Source organism: Calliphora vicina, unplaced genomic scaffold (genome assembly GCF_958450345.1).
Source record: "Calliphora vicina unplaced genomic scaffold, idCalVici1.1 scaffold_18, whole genome shotgun sequence".
NCBI classification, from domain to species: Eukaryota; Metazoa; Arthropoda; class Insecta; order Diptera; family Calliphoridae; genus Calliphora; species Calliphora vicina.
This window is the reverse complement of record NW_027052672.1, coordinates 103,554-121,890: the sequence shown is the minus strand read 5'-3', so window position 1 is coordinate 121,890 and position 18,337 is coordinate 103,554. Positions and strand designations below refer to the sequence as shown.

The 18,337-nt window shown below is 29.0% G+C and overlaps 1 protein-coding gene across 1 annotated transcript; it reads left to right on the top strand.

Annotated features, from left to right (window-relative positions):
- Positions 1-12,624: 12,624 nt before the first annotated feature.
- Positions 12,625-13,806, top strand: LOC135963150 (uncharacterized). Its single transcript, XM_065514923.1, has one exon. It carries the CDS (start codon positions 12,625-12,627, stop codon positions 13,804-13,806), a length of 1,182 nt encoding a protein of 393 aa, XP_065370995.1.
- The last annotated feature ends 4,531 nt before the right edge of the window (positions 13,807-18,337 follow it).

The window sequence follows — 18,337 nt, the reverse complement described above, 5'->3', positions numbered from 1 at the left end:
TTAGTGTTCAGAAATATGAGTGTTTAAACGCTTATTGTTCAGAAATATGTGTGTTTAAACGCTTAGTGTTCAGAAATATGATTGTTTAAACGCTTATTGCTCAGAAATATTAGTGTTTAAACGCTTATTGTTCAGAAATATGATTGTTTAAACGCTTATTGATCAGAAATATGATTGTTTAAACGCTTATTGATCATAAATATGATTGTTTAAACGCTTATTGATCATAAATATGATTGTTTAAACGCTTATTGATCAGAAATATGATTGTTTAAACGCTTATTGATCAGAAATATGATTGTTTAAACGCTTATTGATCAGAAATATGATTGTTTAAACGCTTATTGATCATAAATATGATTGTTTAAACGCTTATTGATCATAAATATGATTGTTTAAACGCTTATTGTTCAGAAATATGAGTGTTTAAACGCTTATTGTTCAGAAATATGAGAGTTTAAACGCTTATTGTTCAGAAATATGAGTGTTTAAATGCTTATTGCTCAGAAATATTAGTGTTTAAACGCTTATTGTTCAGAAATATGAGTGTTTAAACGCTTATTGCTCAGAAATATTAGTGTTTAAACGCTTATTGTTCAGAAATATTAGTGTTTAAATGCTTAGTGTTCAGAAATATGAGTGTTTAAACGCTTATTGCTCAGAAATATTAGTGTTTAAACGCTTATTGTTCAGAAATATGAGTGTTTAAACGCTTATTGCTCAGAAATATTAGTGTTTAAACGCTTATTGCTCAGAAATATTAGTGTTTAAACGCTTATTGTTCAGAAATATAAGTGTTTAAACGCTTAGTGTTCAGAAATATGAGTGTTTAAACGCTTATTGTTCAGAAATATGAGTGTTTAAACGCTTATTGTTCAGAAATATGATTGTTTAAACGCTTATTGCTCAGAAATATGAGTGTTTAAATGCTTATTGTTCAGAAATATGAGTGTTTAAATACTTATTGTTCAGAAATATGATTGTTTAAACGCTTATTGCTCAGAAATATGATTGTTTAAACGCTTATTGCTCAGAAATATTAGTGTTTAAACGCTTATTGTTCAGAAATATGAGTATTTAAACGCTTATTGTTCAGAAATATGAGTGTTTAAACGCTTATTGCTCAGACATATTAGTGTTTAAACGCTTATTGTTCAGAAATATGAGTGTTTAAACGCTTATTGTTCAGAAATATGAGTGTTTAAACGCTTATTGTTCAGAAATATGAGTGTTTAAACGCTTATTGCTCAGAAATATTAGTGTTTAAACGCTTAGTGTTCAGAAATATGAGTGTTTAAACGCTTATTGCTCAGAAATATGAGTGTTTAAATGCTTATTGTTCAGAAATATGAGTGTTTAAATACTTATTGTTCAGAAATATGATTGTTTAAATGCTTATTGTTCAGAAATATGATTGTTTAAACGCTTATTGTTCAGAAATATTAGTGTTTAAACGCTTATTGTTCAGAAATATGTGTGTTTAAACGCTTAGTGTTCAGAAATATGAGTGTTTAAACGCTTATTGCTCAGAAATATTAGTGTTTAAACGCTTATTGTTCAGAAATATGAGTGTTTAAACGCTTATTGCTCAGAAATATTAGTGTTTAAACGTTTAGTGTTCAGAAATATGAGTGTTTAAACGCTTATTGTTCAGAAATATGAGTGTTTAAACGCTTATTTTTCAGAAATATGAGTGTTTAAACGCTTATTGTTCAGAAATATGAGTGTTTATACGCTTATTGCTCAGAAATATTAGTGTTTAAACGCTTAGTGTTCAGAAATATGAGTGTTTAAACGCTTATTGCTCAGAAATATGAGTGTTTAAATGCTTGTTGTTCAGAAATATGAGTGTTTAAATACTTATTGTTCAGAAATATGATTGTTTAAACGCTTATTGCTCAGAAATATGATTGTTTAAACGCTTATTGCTCAGAAATATTAGTGTTTAAACGCTTATTGTTCAGAAATATGAGTGTTTAAACGCTTATTGTTCAGAAATATGAGTGTTTAAACGCTTATTGGTCAGAAATATTAGTGTTTAAACGCTTATTGTTCAGAAATATGAGTGTTTAAACGCTTATTTTTCAGAAATATGAGTGTTTAAACGCTTATTGTTCAGAAATATGAGTGTTTATACGCTTATTGCTCAGAAATATTAGTGTTTAAACGCTTAGTGTTCAGAAATATGAGTGTTTAAACGCTTATTGCTCAGAAATATGAGTGTTTAAATGCTTGTTGTTCAGAAATATGAGTGTTTAAATACTTATTGTTCAGAAATATGATTGTTTAAACGCTTATTGCTCAGAAATATGATTGTTTAAACGCTTATTGCTCAGAAATATTAGTGTTTAAACGCTTATTGTTCAGAAATATGAGTGTTTAAACGCTTATTGTTCAGAAATATGAGTGTTTAAACGCTTATTGGTCAGAAATATTAGTGTTTAAACGCTTATTGTTCAGAAATATGAGTGTTTAAACGCTTATTTTTCAGAAATATGAGTGTTTAAACGCTTATTGTTCAGAAATATGAGTGTTTATACGCTTATTGCTCAGAAATATTAGTGTTTAAACGCTTAGTGTTCAGAAATATGAGTGTTTAAACGCTTATTGCTCAGAAATATGAGTGTTTAAATGCTTGTTGTTCAGAAATATGAGTGTTTAAATACTTATTGTTCAGAAATATGATTGTTTAAACGCTTATTGCTCAGAAATATGATTGTTTAAACGCTTATTGCTCAGAAATATTAGTGTTTAAACGCTTATTGTTCAGAAATATGAGTGTTTAAACGCTTATTGTTCAGAAATATGAGTGTTTAAACGCTTATTGCTCAGAAATATTAGTGTTTAAACGCTTATTGTTCAGAAATATGAGTGTTTAAACGCTTATTGTTCAGAAATATTAGTGTTTAAACGCTTATTAGTAGATGAAGAATGGGGGTGCGACTACGATGAAAACGAATGGGGAGGCAACTACGATGAAAATGAATGGGGAAGCAACTTTTTTTTTTTTAATTTTTTTAAAACAATGGAATTCGACTTTTACGATGAAAATGAAAGGGGATTCGACTTTTACTATGAAAACTAGAAAATTTTCCATTGTTTTAAAAAATTCTTATCTCACACATTTTTTTCCACGTTGTTTCCTCTTTGGTCTTATTTTCGTGCCTATAGAAAAAATTTTTAAATGATAAAAAATTATTTTTTATTGTTTAAACTTTAAACAAACATTTTAGAGCATGAAGAGAAATGAATCGAGCATATTTTTTAAAAATTTTTTTTTTCACGCCCGTAGAAAAATTTTTTAAATGTTAAAAAATTATTTTTCATTGTTTTGAAAAATGTTTGTTGTTTTTAAAAATATACTTTGAGAAAAATTTTAAATATATTCTGATTTCTAAAAATAATGCAATATTTTATCGGTTTTTATCAGACAAACCACATCCGTCCTTTTTATACCCTTCACCTTCGTGAGAAGGGTATATATAAGTTTGTCATTCCGTTTGTAATTTCTACATTTTTCATTTCCGACCCTATAAAGTATATATATTCTGGATCCTTATAGATAGCGGAGTCGATTAAGCCATGTCCGTCTGTCTGTCTGTCTGTCTGTCTGTCTGTCTGTCTGTCCGTCTGTCTGTTGAAATCAGTTTTCTGAAGACCCCAGATATCTTCGGGATCCAAATCTTCAATAATTCTGTCAGACATGCTTTCGAGAATTTTGCTATTTAAAATCAGCAAAATCGGTCCACAAATGGCTGAGATATGAGGAAAAAACCAAGACAACCTCGATTTTTGACCTATTTTTATACCCTTCAGCTTCGTGAGAAGGGTATATATAAGTTTGTCATTCCGTTTGTAATTTCTACATTTTTCATTTCCGACCCTATAAAGTATATATATTCTGGATCCTTATAGATAGCGGAGTCGATTAAGCCATGTCCGTCTGTCTGTCTGTCTGTCTGTCCGTCTGTCTGTCTGTTGAAATCAGTTTTCTGAAGACCCCAGATATCTTCGGGATCCAAATCTTCAATAATTCTGTCAGACATGCTTTCGAGAATTTTGCTATTTAAAATCAGCAAAATCGGTCCACAAATGGCTGAGATATGAGGAAAAAACCAAGACAACCTCGATTTTTGACCAATTTTTGACCTATATCTGGATTACTAAGACATTAATATAGACAATATGGATATCTAATGATAGGTATTTCAAAGACATTTGCAACGACGTATATAAGACCATATTAAGTTGGACCTACAATGGGTCAAAATCGGGAAAAAAAATTTTTAACCCGAATTTTTTTTTTCAAAAAAAAATTTTTAAAAACGAAAAAAAATTTTTTAAAATTTTAAAAAAAAAAAATTTAAATTTAAATTTAAAAAAAAAAAATTTATAATAATTTTTTTTCCAAAAAATGAAAAAAACAACTAAAAAAAAATTAAATTTTGTTTACCTAAAAATATTTAAAATTTTGAAGTATAATTTGGTGAAGGGTATATAAGATTCGGCACAGCCGAATATAGCACTCTTACTTGTTTTACCTATATCTGGATTACTAAGACATTAATATAGACAATATGGATATCTAATGATAGATATTTCAAAGATATTTGCAACGACGTATATAAGACCATAGTAAGTTGGACCTACAATGGGTCAAAATCGGGAAAAAAATTTTGAACCCGAATTTTTTTTTTTTTTTTTAAAAAATTGAAAAAACAAAAAAAAATTTTTTAAATTTTAAAAAAAAAAATTTTAAATTTAAAAAAAAAAATTTAATAACAATCGAAAAATTTTTTTTTCCAAAAAATGCAAAAAACAACTGGAAAAAAAAATAAATTTTGTTTACCTAAAAATATTTAAAATTTTGAAGTATAATTTGGTGAAGGGTATATAAGATTCGGCACAGCCGAATATAGCACTCTTACTTGTTTTTTTATAAATTTGACTTAGAAATAATAGCCATGTCCGTCTGTCTGTCTGTCTGTCTGTCCGTCTGTCTGTCTGTTGAAATCAGTTTTCTGAAGACCCCAGATATCTTCGGGATCCAAATCTTCAATAATTCTGTCAGACATGCTTTCGAGAATTTTGCTATTTAAAATCAGCAAAATCGGTCCACAAATGGCTGAGATATGAGGAAAAAACCAAGACAACCTCGATTTTTGACCTATTTTTTTACCTATATCTGGATTACTAAGACATTAATATAGACAATATGGATATCTAATGATAGATATTTCAAAGATATTTGCAACGACGTATATAAGACCATAGTAAGTTGGACCTACAATGGGTCAAAATCGGGAAAAAAATTTTGAACCCGAATTTTTTTTTTTTTTTTTAAAAAATTGAAAAAACAAAAAAAATTTTTTTAATTTTAAAAAAAAAATTTTTAAATTTAAAAAAAAAAATTTAATAACAATCGAAAAATTTTTTTTTCCAAAAAATGCAAAAAACAACTGGAAAAAAAAATAAATTTTGTTTACCTAAAAATATTTAAAATTTTGAAGTATAATTTGGTGAAGGGTATATAAGATTCGGCACAGCCGAATATAGCACTCTTACTTGTTTTTTTATAAATTTGACTTAGAAATAATAGATTTAAGAAAAATATGTAGAAAAATGATAACAGAAGGGTAATTTATAGTTTTCAAATAAACTTTAAAAACAAAGAAATAAAAATCTACTATTTCATAATTTTCATGCTGATAGAAGAAGCCAATAGAAAATGCTAAAAATCTAGTTTCTTAATATTTGAATGCATCCGGCCTTGTAATAGAACACATTTTGTAAACTGATAATTTTTGAATTCTAAAGGCGGCGACAAATTCCCGCTTTATTTTAAGAATCCTTTTATACAGTAACCGTTGTGATTGTAGAAAATAAGATATACTTGTCTGGAATTATAGACGACAACATCACCACATATTGTTTGGTTTTATGTCTAGAATTGAGTCAGACATCCGGCACAATTGTTTTAAAGAAAGATTATGTATATTGTATCCGTTGTTATTGTAGAAAATAAAGAAAGAATAGAGTGTATCCTCATATCACAACATACTTATAATACATTTTTTCTAAATATTTTAAACAAATATGTATAAATACAGTGTTTTAAAACAGTAACTATTCAGTAGAAGTCAAACATTCAATTGCAAATAAAAAGAAATATGACCTCCAGAATGACGAACAGGGATATTGTAGCCGCCTTTAATAAATTGAGGAGCAAACAATACTGCTCCGTAAAGGACATTGAAACTGGTAAGCCATATAAGGTTCTTCGGATGTTTCGCCATAACAACAAGTACGGAAATGTTGTGATAGCGGAATTAGAGGAGTGGATGCTATACCTTCCAAAAAGATATAACGCTTTGGAAGATGCTGCTATTGAGGGGACCTCTGAGGAGCAATTTCTGCTGAGCAAAAAGACGGATATAATAACTGGGAACTATATCATAGAATTAGAAGAGATTGCTGAATATGGAAATTCGATAGAAGCAGATGATGATGATCTGATGTTTATCCCCAACGCACAACCCTACTTTGGCTGGGAAAGTAGTAAAAAGGCGAAACATTAATTTTCTATTAGAATATAGTATTTTATAAAATAATAATAATAATTATAATAATAGAAATAATTAAAAATATATAAAACAAAAAAATTTTAGTTTTTTAATTTATTTCTTTATATAAAGATAGAACAAATTTTAAAATTTACTATTCTTATTAGCATAGCTGTTTTGAAATGATGTCTCGCATAACTATTATACAATTTTTAAAGGATTTTGATGGATGTATTTTTTTAGAGCATGTGGAATTAATCAAACATTTTCTAAAGTTAATAGATGAACGTGAAAAAAATGATGATATACTACATTATAAATGCGGACTTATAAGTTGCTTACAAGAAGATGCTGAAGTGATTCCTGAACGATATGAAATAAACTTTGAAAAGCAAAAGAAAATGGTTGAAGACTTAATAAAAAAATATTATTTATTATCAAAATACTTTTATACCATATGAAAATTAAATAAAAAACACTTTTTAAAAGAATTTTTTTTTTGTATTTATTTATTTTTATTTTTTTTATATAGAAATTCTAAACACAAGTGTCCACAATTAAATGTATTATATTGTTGTTTTCGCTCATGATTGTATTTGATGTTTTTACCCAAATATTTTATGATTTCCAACGGTGGTTGTAAATTTCCAAAACTATCAAAATATTCCAAATCATTATTGTTTTTATAATATGCTACCCAATGAGTGCCACTACCAGTTGAAGAATCCAAATTAACTATTCCACACTCTGCTTGTTTAGATCGTTTTGGAAGAATATCTCGCATAAAAACGCCTCTAAAATTATGAATATTTCTATTAGCAAACTTCATGATATCTGCATCTGTGAGTGGTCTGTTGGGTAGCATATTTAATAGTTTTTTGAATTTTTACAAATTATACCATAACCTCTCTTGTATGGTTTAAGATATAGTCCTTTTTCCATGGCAATAGATTCCATTGCTTTATTGTGACGTGTAGATTCATCTAACTTTTTCTTAGCATTTTTAGCAGAGGTAACAGCTTTTGCAATTGATGTAGCTCCCGAAGTTATACTGCCTAATGCTCCAAGTGCAGTTAGAATTGGAATAAGTGGTAAGAATCCACCAGTTTTGGGAAGTGTTATAATCCGTGGAACAATGACATTATGTTTATTTCCTTTAAATGATTTATTAATAACTTTGTGAGCGATTTTAATAGCATCTTGTATATCCTGAGGTTTCTCTTTCTTCAACATATTGGTAGCAGTTTTAATAGTTTTCAAAAACAGTTTTTTATTGCAGAGCAGTTTTTTGTTTTGGAGTCCCATACCAAGTTTTGTTTTTGTCTTCATTGCATTGGTCACTATATATGCACTTGTCTTTTCACCAATACTACTATCTTTCGCTAAAACTCGTTCCCAAGCTCTTTCAGTTAATACTTTGTCAGCTTGACTGCGTTCTGTTGAATCATTACTTTGCGAATAAGCTATATCATGTTCTTTACAAGCAGCATCTAATGGATTAATGCCTTTATCTCCTCTAGCTAAACGTTTTTTTAATTTTGTTCCTGGTCCGCAAAATTGATATCCGGGTACATGAAGCTCTATTGGTAAAAGGTCGATTAAATTATTTAATATACCTTGTCCTTTCATAACTTTTTCTGAAATGAATAAAATATTAATGTGTAACATCTTATATATACTTTGACAAACAAACAAAATTGATTAGTTATCAAAATGCGTTTAATAAAACAAGACAAAAATATTTCCGTGAGAAACATGGACTTTTCTACTGATGCAAATACAAAACTACGTCATAGTAGTTTATTACCGAACAGCATTAGGGCTCTAATTGTTGGTCCATCTAATTGTGGGAAGACTAATGTTATGCTTAGTCTCATTGAAAGTCCGAATGGTCTAAAATTTGAGAACATATATTTATATTCAAAATCGCTCTATCAACCAAAATATCAGTACTTGGAAAAACTCATGGCACCTATAACAGGGATGGGATATTTTACATTTAGTGATAATGAGAGTGTTATACCGCCTGATGAAGCCAAAAATAATTCACTAATGATATTCGATGATGTTGCTTGTGAGAAACAAAATAATATACGATCATATTTTTGTATGGGTCGCCACAGAAATGTTGATTCTTTTTACTTATGTCAAACATATACAAGAATTCCTAAACATTTGATTCGAGACAACGCAAATATGATAATTATGTTCAAACAGGATGAATTAAATATGCGTCACGTTTATAATGATCACGTTGGAACAGATATGGCATTTGAAAAATTTTATGATATGTGTCGTGAATGTTGGCAAGACAAATTCGGCTTTTTAGTTATTAGCAAAGATAATGAGATGAATGGTGGGAGATATAGAAAATTCTTTGATAACTTTATTCAATTATAAAAGCTGTTCATGAGCTGTTGAAAGCTGTTGAAAGCTGTTCATGAGCTGTTGAAAGCTGTTCATGAGCTGTTCATGAGCTGTTCAAAGCTGTTCATGAGCTGTTCAAAGCTGTTCATGAGCTGTTCAAAGCCGTTCATGAGCTGTTGAAAGCTGTTCAAAGCTGTTCATGAGCTGTTCAAAGCTGTTCAAAGCTGTTCATGAGCTGTTCATGAGCTGTTCAAAGGCGTTCATGAGCTGTTGAAAGCTGTTCATGAGTTGATCCAAAGCTGATAATAGTTGAATAAAAAGAATGTGCAAAACAGTTTCACCATTATTACTGTTATTAACTTGCAAGCAATGGTATTGATCTCCTAGATCTATATTAACATGAATGAACAACTACTTAAAGAATTAATAAAGACTCGATCTGTTTTAAAAAAAAAATATAGAAGTTTAAAAGTTGGTGAGGCTGAAAACGATGAGAGATTAGAAAAAACATTTAAGCCAATAACTGAACCATTAAAAGAACTTGTGAAAAATAACAACACTCAGTATGATAAACCTAAGGCAGAAAATATTTACACTCAAAACAATTCCTTCGATTTCAATAATATGTTGTCTAAAGTAGAAACGAGTACCCCTAAGAAAGACATACAACTTAAAGATGATGAAAGCAGTAACGATACAATCAGTGTAGATTCGACATTTAATTCAGCTAATAATTCATCGAATGTTATTGACTTATCATTATTGCAGAAAAATAAATTGCTTGATACAACATATGGTCCACATAAAAACTCACATAATGTTTGGAAGTTTGGTAATAGTGATATTGAAATAAACGAAGAAAAAATTATCATTGGAAATCAAAATTGGGCCATTACACCAGGCTTGGTTGAATTATTGTTTCATAAAGAACCAACAAATTATGAACCATATGAGTTAGATATTTATAAAAATATTTTGATTAAAACCAATGCGCACAAAAGACAATATAATTTCAAAAATCAAATTAAGGGCACTAAAAGCAAAAAGTATAACACTATTATAAAAAAATTGTTTAAGGATGAAATTTCAGTAACACCAAAAAGATCATGAAGATCACAAACACATAAAGGAAACGGAATGCTTATGAAAGTCAATAATGAAAGACCAAACTATATATACTGGAACGATCCAAATGAATTAGTAGATCGACTTAGACTATTGGTTGCATCGGAAGGCGCGGGACACAATAATCATCGCAATGAAATTAATTCAATTTTAGAGGAATTGCAAGAAGCAAATATTATTGTATAGAAAGAAATAAACCTAAATAAATAGTGAAATGATAACAAAATATGCCTGTTGATAAGTTTGGTCATCACTCAAAAAGTCAAAACGATTTTATAAAAAATGAAAAAAATAAAAGAAAAATTCATCAAATTGTTGGACTTGTGTTGGATAAAAATAATAACATTAATGTTCAAAACAAAAGGATCACAAATGTTTCGTTTCCTACACAAGAAAAAGACGCTGTTAATAAACATTACTTGGGAACAGAAATCAGACAATTGCAACAAGATTTAACAACATTGAATAAACAAGAATATAAAAAACTTGATGGAAAACTTGATAATATTGATAATTCAATACAAAATATGATATCTCATAGAGAGATGTCTTTAAAATTACATTTTAGTGAACAGATCGAAACGCTGTTAGATAAAGTACAAAGACTGGAAAATTTTGTTTTTACGTCAATAATTACAAAAAGTGAACCGCCAAGCAGTACAATTCCAATAAAAAAGAAATATAAAATAAAATATTAATATAATTCAAGAATGGATGAAAAACGAGAGTTGGTTATTGAGCTTCATTCCCAAGCAAGAAAAAATTTTAAACGACGGAGAGTAATAATGAAGGGCATGGATGATTTATGGCAAGCAGATTTAGTTGAAATGGGAAATTACTCCACATATAATAAAGGATTTAAGTATTTATTAACAGTCATCGATACCTTTTCAAAATTTGCTTGGATTCGACCACTAAAATCTAAAACGGCTCTAGATGTTACAAATGCTATGAATGACATATTTAATTTAGGCCGTAGACCAAAAAATTTGCAAACAGATGATGGAAAAGAATTTTTCAACAACTTATTCAAAAATCTAATTACAAAATATAAAATTAATCACTATTCTACTTACAGCATTATGAAAGCCTCAGTTGTAGAACGATTTAACAGAACTCTGAAAGGTATGATGTGGAAAGAATTCAGTTATAATGGTTCATATCATTGGGTTGATTTGTATGAAAAACTAATTAGTGATTATAATAAAAAAATCCATCGAGTTATCAAAATGGCTCCTATTGACGTAAATCCTTCTAATGAAAAATTATTATTAAATACCGTTTATAACCATATAAAAATATTTAAGAAAAACAAGTTTAATATTGGTGACAATGTACGCATCAGCAAATATAAACATTGTTTTGAAAAAGGGTATACTCCAAATTGGACAACAGAAATATTTAAAATAAATCATATTCAAATTACATATCCAACGACATATATTTTAGAAGACTATATGGGAAATCCTATTAAAGGTGGATTCTATGAGCAGGAGCTACTATCAACCAGATATCCGAATACTTATCTTGTGGAAAAGGTTATAAGAATAAAAAATAATCGTGCATTTGTTAAATGGTTGGGATTTTCAAATGATCACAACTCTTGGATTAATAAAAACGAAATATTGTAATAAATTCATGTATCTATTAAGTTTATAAATAAAGAAAATATATTTTAAAACAAAAAAAAAAATATATGTTTTTATTCATTCCATTTTTAGTATTCAATATGTCTATTACATTAACTTTGAACGGAAACTCGTCAATTTTAACTGCAAATTATTTTCCACCCATAGCATTGGAAGAGGATTATGAATGCTCACTTATAGATTTTCATACATATAATAGCATACCCAATGTCGATGAGGATAATAATTTGTTTCATATTGGGGATAACATTATTGAAATTCCTATTGGTTCCTATGAGCTGGAAGATATTGCAGATTATTTAGAAAGTGAATATGAGCATTTGACTAATGGTGATAAATCTATTAAAATAGAAGCCAACAACAATACAATGAGAGTTGAAATAGCTACTTCTCATGATTCAATATATTTCAATAAAAAAAGAACAATTGGACAGTTAATGGGCTTTAACAAAAAAACTTTAAATGGGGGTTCCAATTATCTCTCCGAACTGCCCGTAAATATTCTTAAAGTGAATACAATACGTCTCGATTGTAATATCGCTGTTGGATCTTATATAAATGGAGAAAGGGCACATACAATTCATGAATTTGGAATAAATGTTTCCCCAGGATATAAAATGGATGAAATTCCACGAAACTTAATCTATTTACCACTAAACACCAAGGAGGTCAGTTCTATCACAGTCACTATTGTAGATCAAAATAGTGAGTTTATAAATTTTCGTGGTGAAAATATTACTCTTCGCCTTCATTTACGACCCAAACAATAATGATTATATATAATAAAAACGTTGTTGTTAGAATGAGGAGAGACATTAGTGTGTTGAACATTGAATCAGCAAGAACAACCTTAAACGCATCAAAACTGACCGAAGCTAATAAAAAATTCCTAAAATCCTTGAATTTTATTTTAAAGAATAATGACTGACATAATTAATGTTTTAGAAAAACCAATGATGGATGAAAGAATTATAAAAAAAGATTATCATACATATACACCATATATTCAATCATTTAATAATAATGATGAAATTCGCATTTCAATACAAAATCAAGATTTATATGTTTTACCGAGTGAAAGATTTTTGTATATTGAAGGTACTGTGTTAGATGCTACAAGTGGTCTAAAATCGAAAAACTTTAAATTGAAAAATAATTTTGTACCCAATTTATTTGAGGAGATTCGTTATGAGCTTAATGGCGTCGAAATAGATCGCACTCGACATTTGGGTGTTTCTAGCACAATTAAAAATTATCTATCCCTAAATGACAGCGAAAGTATTATGATGGGGAATGCAAGCTGGTCTTATGACAAAGACATCGATGTTGGTGAAGGATTTTTCAACTTTTATGTCCCGCTTAAATCATTATTAGGATTTGCTGAGGATTATAATAAAATTATGTTGAATTGTAAACATGAATTAATATTATTACGTACCAAAAATGATGATAATATTGTAAATTCTAATCAAACTACTGAAAAACCAAAAATTACAATTCAAAATATTAGTTGGAGAATTCCGCATGTAAAACTTTCGGATTATGCTAAACTGAACACAATAAAAATTATTAATAGTGGAAATGTGTTGCCAATAGCATTTCGTAGTTGGGATTGCCACTATCATCCTCAACTATCAGCATCACAAAATCATATTTGGAATGTGAAACTAGCTGCAAACAGGGAACGTCCACGTTTTGTACTAATTGCTTTTAAACATAACAATAAGCTTACCCATTCAAATCTTAACAATATTAAAGTACATTTAAATTCAGACTCATATCCCTATGATGACTTAAATGTTAAATTTGATAATCAACGTTTTGCCATTCTATATGATATGTATGTTAAATTTCAACAAAATTTTTATATGAGGGAGGCTCAACCACTCCTCTCAGCTGAAGAATTTAAGGAAAAAGCACCTATAATCGTGATTGATGTTAGTCATCAAAATGAAGCAGTCACAACAGGCCCAATTGATATAAAAGTTGAGTTTTCTACAGATAAAATAGTAGAGGCCAATACATCTGCATACTGTTTACTCATACATGATCGTTTAATCGAATACTCACCCCTTACAGCTTCAGTCAAAAAAATTGTTTAACGCAATGAATAAAATGTATTAATTTCAATATTTTCAATTATAGGTTTATTTAACAACATTATTTTTAAACTTAAAATTATAGAACAATAAATAAATTTGTTAAAAAGTAAAATTTAAATAAATACATAAATTATTAAATAATATCACATGTGTTTTATTTTTTTATTTTTTATTTTTATTATTTTATTCTAATATTTCAACTCCATAAACATTTCATCGTCATCATCAGACAATAAATAATTATTATCTACATTTAAATTATTTGAATTTATATCTAAAAAAATTTGGTCATTTCCGTCATTATACCATTCATTAATGTTTGATTCTACATTAGAAGTGTCCTCTATTAAATATTCTGCAATATCATCTATTTCAAAATCACTCTCTTTTAACTTATAATGCCCCCAAGCATATGTCTGAATACCATCGAACTTTATGTATCTCTTGTCATCATTGTGACTTAAAACTACTTTTTTTATTTTTTGTGTATATATTTGATGTCGGTACGTTCGAAATGTATACATTGAATCACTGTACACATTTTTGGAATATAAACACTTTTTGTAGTCGATTAATGTTATTCTATCTAATGCCATTTTTTTCACACCCTTGGATTTTTTAATTTCTCCATTATCTTCATTCCTAATTGAGTACATTTTCGCCCTTAAACCTACAAATTCTCTCATAATTACTCCACAGTTTTCATCCTTCATCATTCCCAAAACTTTTTTATTTACAATTGGTAAATTAAATTTATTTTGAGGGTTATAATCTGAAGTATCAAAACGTTGAAGTACATCATTTGAGATATCCTTATAGAAATCTTCTGTTTTAATGGTATATATAAATGAATCTGTATCCATGTAATTTAAATGAAGTCTAGTATTAAATTTGGGTTTCATATAGCCATAGTGAAATTCATACATTTTCCATTTGGATAGTTCTAATACACTAAAACCTAAGTACATCGGTTTATTACATTTAATGTTAACTCGTTTAAGTTGAACGGCAAACATATCATCTCCAAACCTAGACAGACTATGAAAATTCAATTGAGCAATATGAGCTCTTGCTTCCCTATGATTTCTTCTAACCGATTCCCACTGTGTTACTATGTACACATTCTTTCTTTTTTCTACATTCTCCATGGTCTTGCCATAAACTGCATTATTTAGTAACTTGAAGAAATCTTTTTCGAATGCATTTGTCGCTCTAGTCCTATGAAAAGTATTTAAGTCGATATATGACTTTAACCATGGAGCCTGTTTAAATTTTATAACTCTATGGATTTTTTTCAAAATCATACCATTCTCTATACACTGTTTCAAAACTCTATAATGTATAGAATAATTTCTCTTATTAGTTAGATCTGCTATTAATTTTTCATTCCTCATGGGAGGAATTACTTTATTTTGAGGACAGAAAGGTAAATCATTATGTAGATCATGTAGTCCAGTAGGATAATCTAAATCCACTTCCAAAATATAACCCTCACTGGACTCATCTTCAATACAATTTATATTAAGAGAATTTATTTCCTCATTGCTTAACCAAACAAAATCTGAATATGGTAGGTATTGCGACATTGCCCATCCATATAAATTATTTGCATCCAAGTACATTAGATATTGTGATGACTTTGTTCTGTCATAATCACTCATGTACTTATTATTGGCCACAGAATGTCTTAATGAACATTGAACAAGCCCTCCTCTAATGACAGTTTTTACCATACTATACATATCAACATCAGTTATAAGTTCTAAACGTATTTTTGTTGATTTCAACATGGCGTCCCAAGATAAACCAGGTGCTGTATAATAATGGCAGGGATCCAAACCATAAATGCTTTTGCAAATTTTTCTGAAATTTTCAAAAATGTCTGCTAAAATGAGTGTATCACTTTTAACATACAATTCTATATATTCTAACAATGTTTTACAATTAAATTTTTCCCATACTTTTTTAGCATGTTGATAATCTTCTGCTTTACATTCTTTGTTCGTCAACAAATTTTTAAATTCTTCCCGTTCAGGGAGATTTCCTTCAGATAGTTTGGAAAATGAGTCAATATAAGAATATGGGAATATTCCCTTTCTTCTTATTAAGTCAAATTCAGCTTCGTTTGGAAAATATTTCTTAATGATTTTAAAATCATCAGAAGCTAAATTAGATGATAATGCGTCTAAACTGGATGCCATAAACCTAAATGAGTCTACAAACCTTAACTGAAAACTATCATTTTCTATTGGTACATTTTTTGTAATGGAAATATAAGTCTCCTTATTGATAGGGATTATTTCTATGGTACCCTCAGCTTTACCTAATTCTTTTATAAACAAATGACTATCATAGGATGATAAATTATGAAAAAACACTGGTATGAATTTTTTAATTTTGTAATTAATATTACAATGGTTGTGAAGGGCAGATCGGTAGCGACCAGTCAAATGACAATGGTCACGAACTCTATCATCATCTAAAGATTTTCCGCAAAGTCTACAATTTAAACAACTTCTAAATTCCTCATTTTCTTCAGTTGTAAGGGCTTTCATTGGAACTACTTTATTTATATACATATTAAAAATTTCTGTTGTGTCCTTTAACAATTCCCTTACAAATACTTGGGGGCTATCTAATCCGCTATAAGTGAATGATTTTGAGTATCTGTCATTATAACTACACTTAATGTAATAACTAAATGAACAGGGGATGTGCTTCTGTTCATTTATAGTTTTCTCACTAACCTTATTATTAATTTTTTGTAATAAATATTCAAAGTCCGCGTAAACAACGAATGGCACTTCTAAATTATTCGTGAAATTTTGAAATTCTATATATCTGTCTTCACCTTCAGGCATTGTCGTCACCATCTGTGTACATCCATCTTTGTGTCGGATTACCATTTCAGGATCTTGGGAATATGTTAAGCATGTCATACAAAAATTAAGGCTATTTTTGCTATTAGTTAATGATGATCTGAGAAATCTGAAAGAAACAAAATTAAATAAATATATAATAATGAACAACTTTCTTAAATGTGAAAACTTACCTTGACAAATCTTTAATAAGAACATAATGTCTTTTGCTACATTCCTCGTTCTCCAACAACATCAAACTTACATGAATTCGCCTATATTTTTGACAAACTCTGTAAGGTCCAACAATTTGGTTTCCCTTTAAATCAAATCCAAATACGTTGATGCTTATTAAAGGATTTTGTGCCTCAAATTTATTGATTTCATTTAAACCCATTGGGAATTCTATATTTTCAAAATTGAGAATCATCTCATTAACATAAATAATATTGTTTTCAATATTATGAATATTGTATGAGGAGCACATTGTTGCTTCTTTAGGATTATTTGGTGCCTTTAGTGCAGCTATAATACACCATTTGAAACAAAACACGTCATCATTTTTAATATTGATGCACGCATTTAGTTTCATTAGTTTGTACGGTAGGGTAATATAACTCGATCCTCGAATTATGTTGTGCTGGTTTATATTAATGTGTAAATATTTTATTTCCAGTAATGCCCATCCACTGTCCCGTTCCTGGAACTCAGACATTTTATTTTTTAAATTTTCAGCCTTCTCCAAATAAATATTTCTTAAGATGTGGGAGCGGTTAACAGCAGTCATTTTTGTCACATGTGACATTGACTCGATTTTCTCTGTTTCTTCACAGATCTTAATGTAAACGCATTCTAACTCAAAATTGCATTTAAAATTTACTTGTTTGTCCAGGGAATGTTGTAATATTTTTAAAACTTCTTCCTCTGCTTCTCCCAAAAATTCCTCCACAAATATAACATCTACCTTAGGATTTGAGTAGGTATATATTTCCACTCTTTCCATGAAGTCGCTAGATCTTAACAAAATATTTTTCGTAATATTTGTGCCACCATTGCTGCTTTCTCTATGTTGTCTTGTCCTTAGATGATGACCCCAATCCAACCTTCCAACATTAATTTTGCATTGGGTACAATGCATCAGGCTTTGATGAATTTTGGAATGGTTTTCCAAACCTCGAACTGTTTTAAAGATCTTTCCACAAATAAAGCAATCCAAATTAATTGTTGGATGTACAAGGTGGACGTCCATATGTTTTTTTAATAAAACTTTCTTATAAAAATGTTGTCCACAATGTTCACAGGGGAAGACATTTAATTTATTCCAACTTTTTTTGTGGTTGAGTAAACCACTTAATGTAGGTGATTTTGCGATAGTTGAAGTGGAAGGATTATTGTCCATTGCTGATTCCATTTTTAATATTTTATTTTTTTTGTTTCTCAAAAAATTATATTACAAATAAATGTATATGTTATTAAGTTTGAGTATTAATTCAAACTAATGGTACTTAAAGAAAAACTAGTATTGAAACCTTCACTTTTTTCAAAAATAATGCATTATTAGTCATATGTATTTAGTTATAATAATAAAAGATAAGTCTTAAAATAAAGCGGGAATTTGTCGCCGCCTTTAGAATTCAAAAATTATCAGTTTACAAAATGTGTTCTATTACAAG

What these genes read in the sequence shown, in the direction of transcription:
- LOC135963150 (XM_065514923.1), top strand. Translation starts at nt 12,625, where the DNA reads ATGACTGACATAATTAATGTTTTAGAAAAACCAATGATGGATGAAAGA.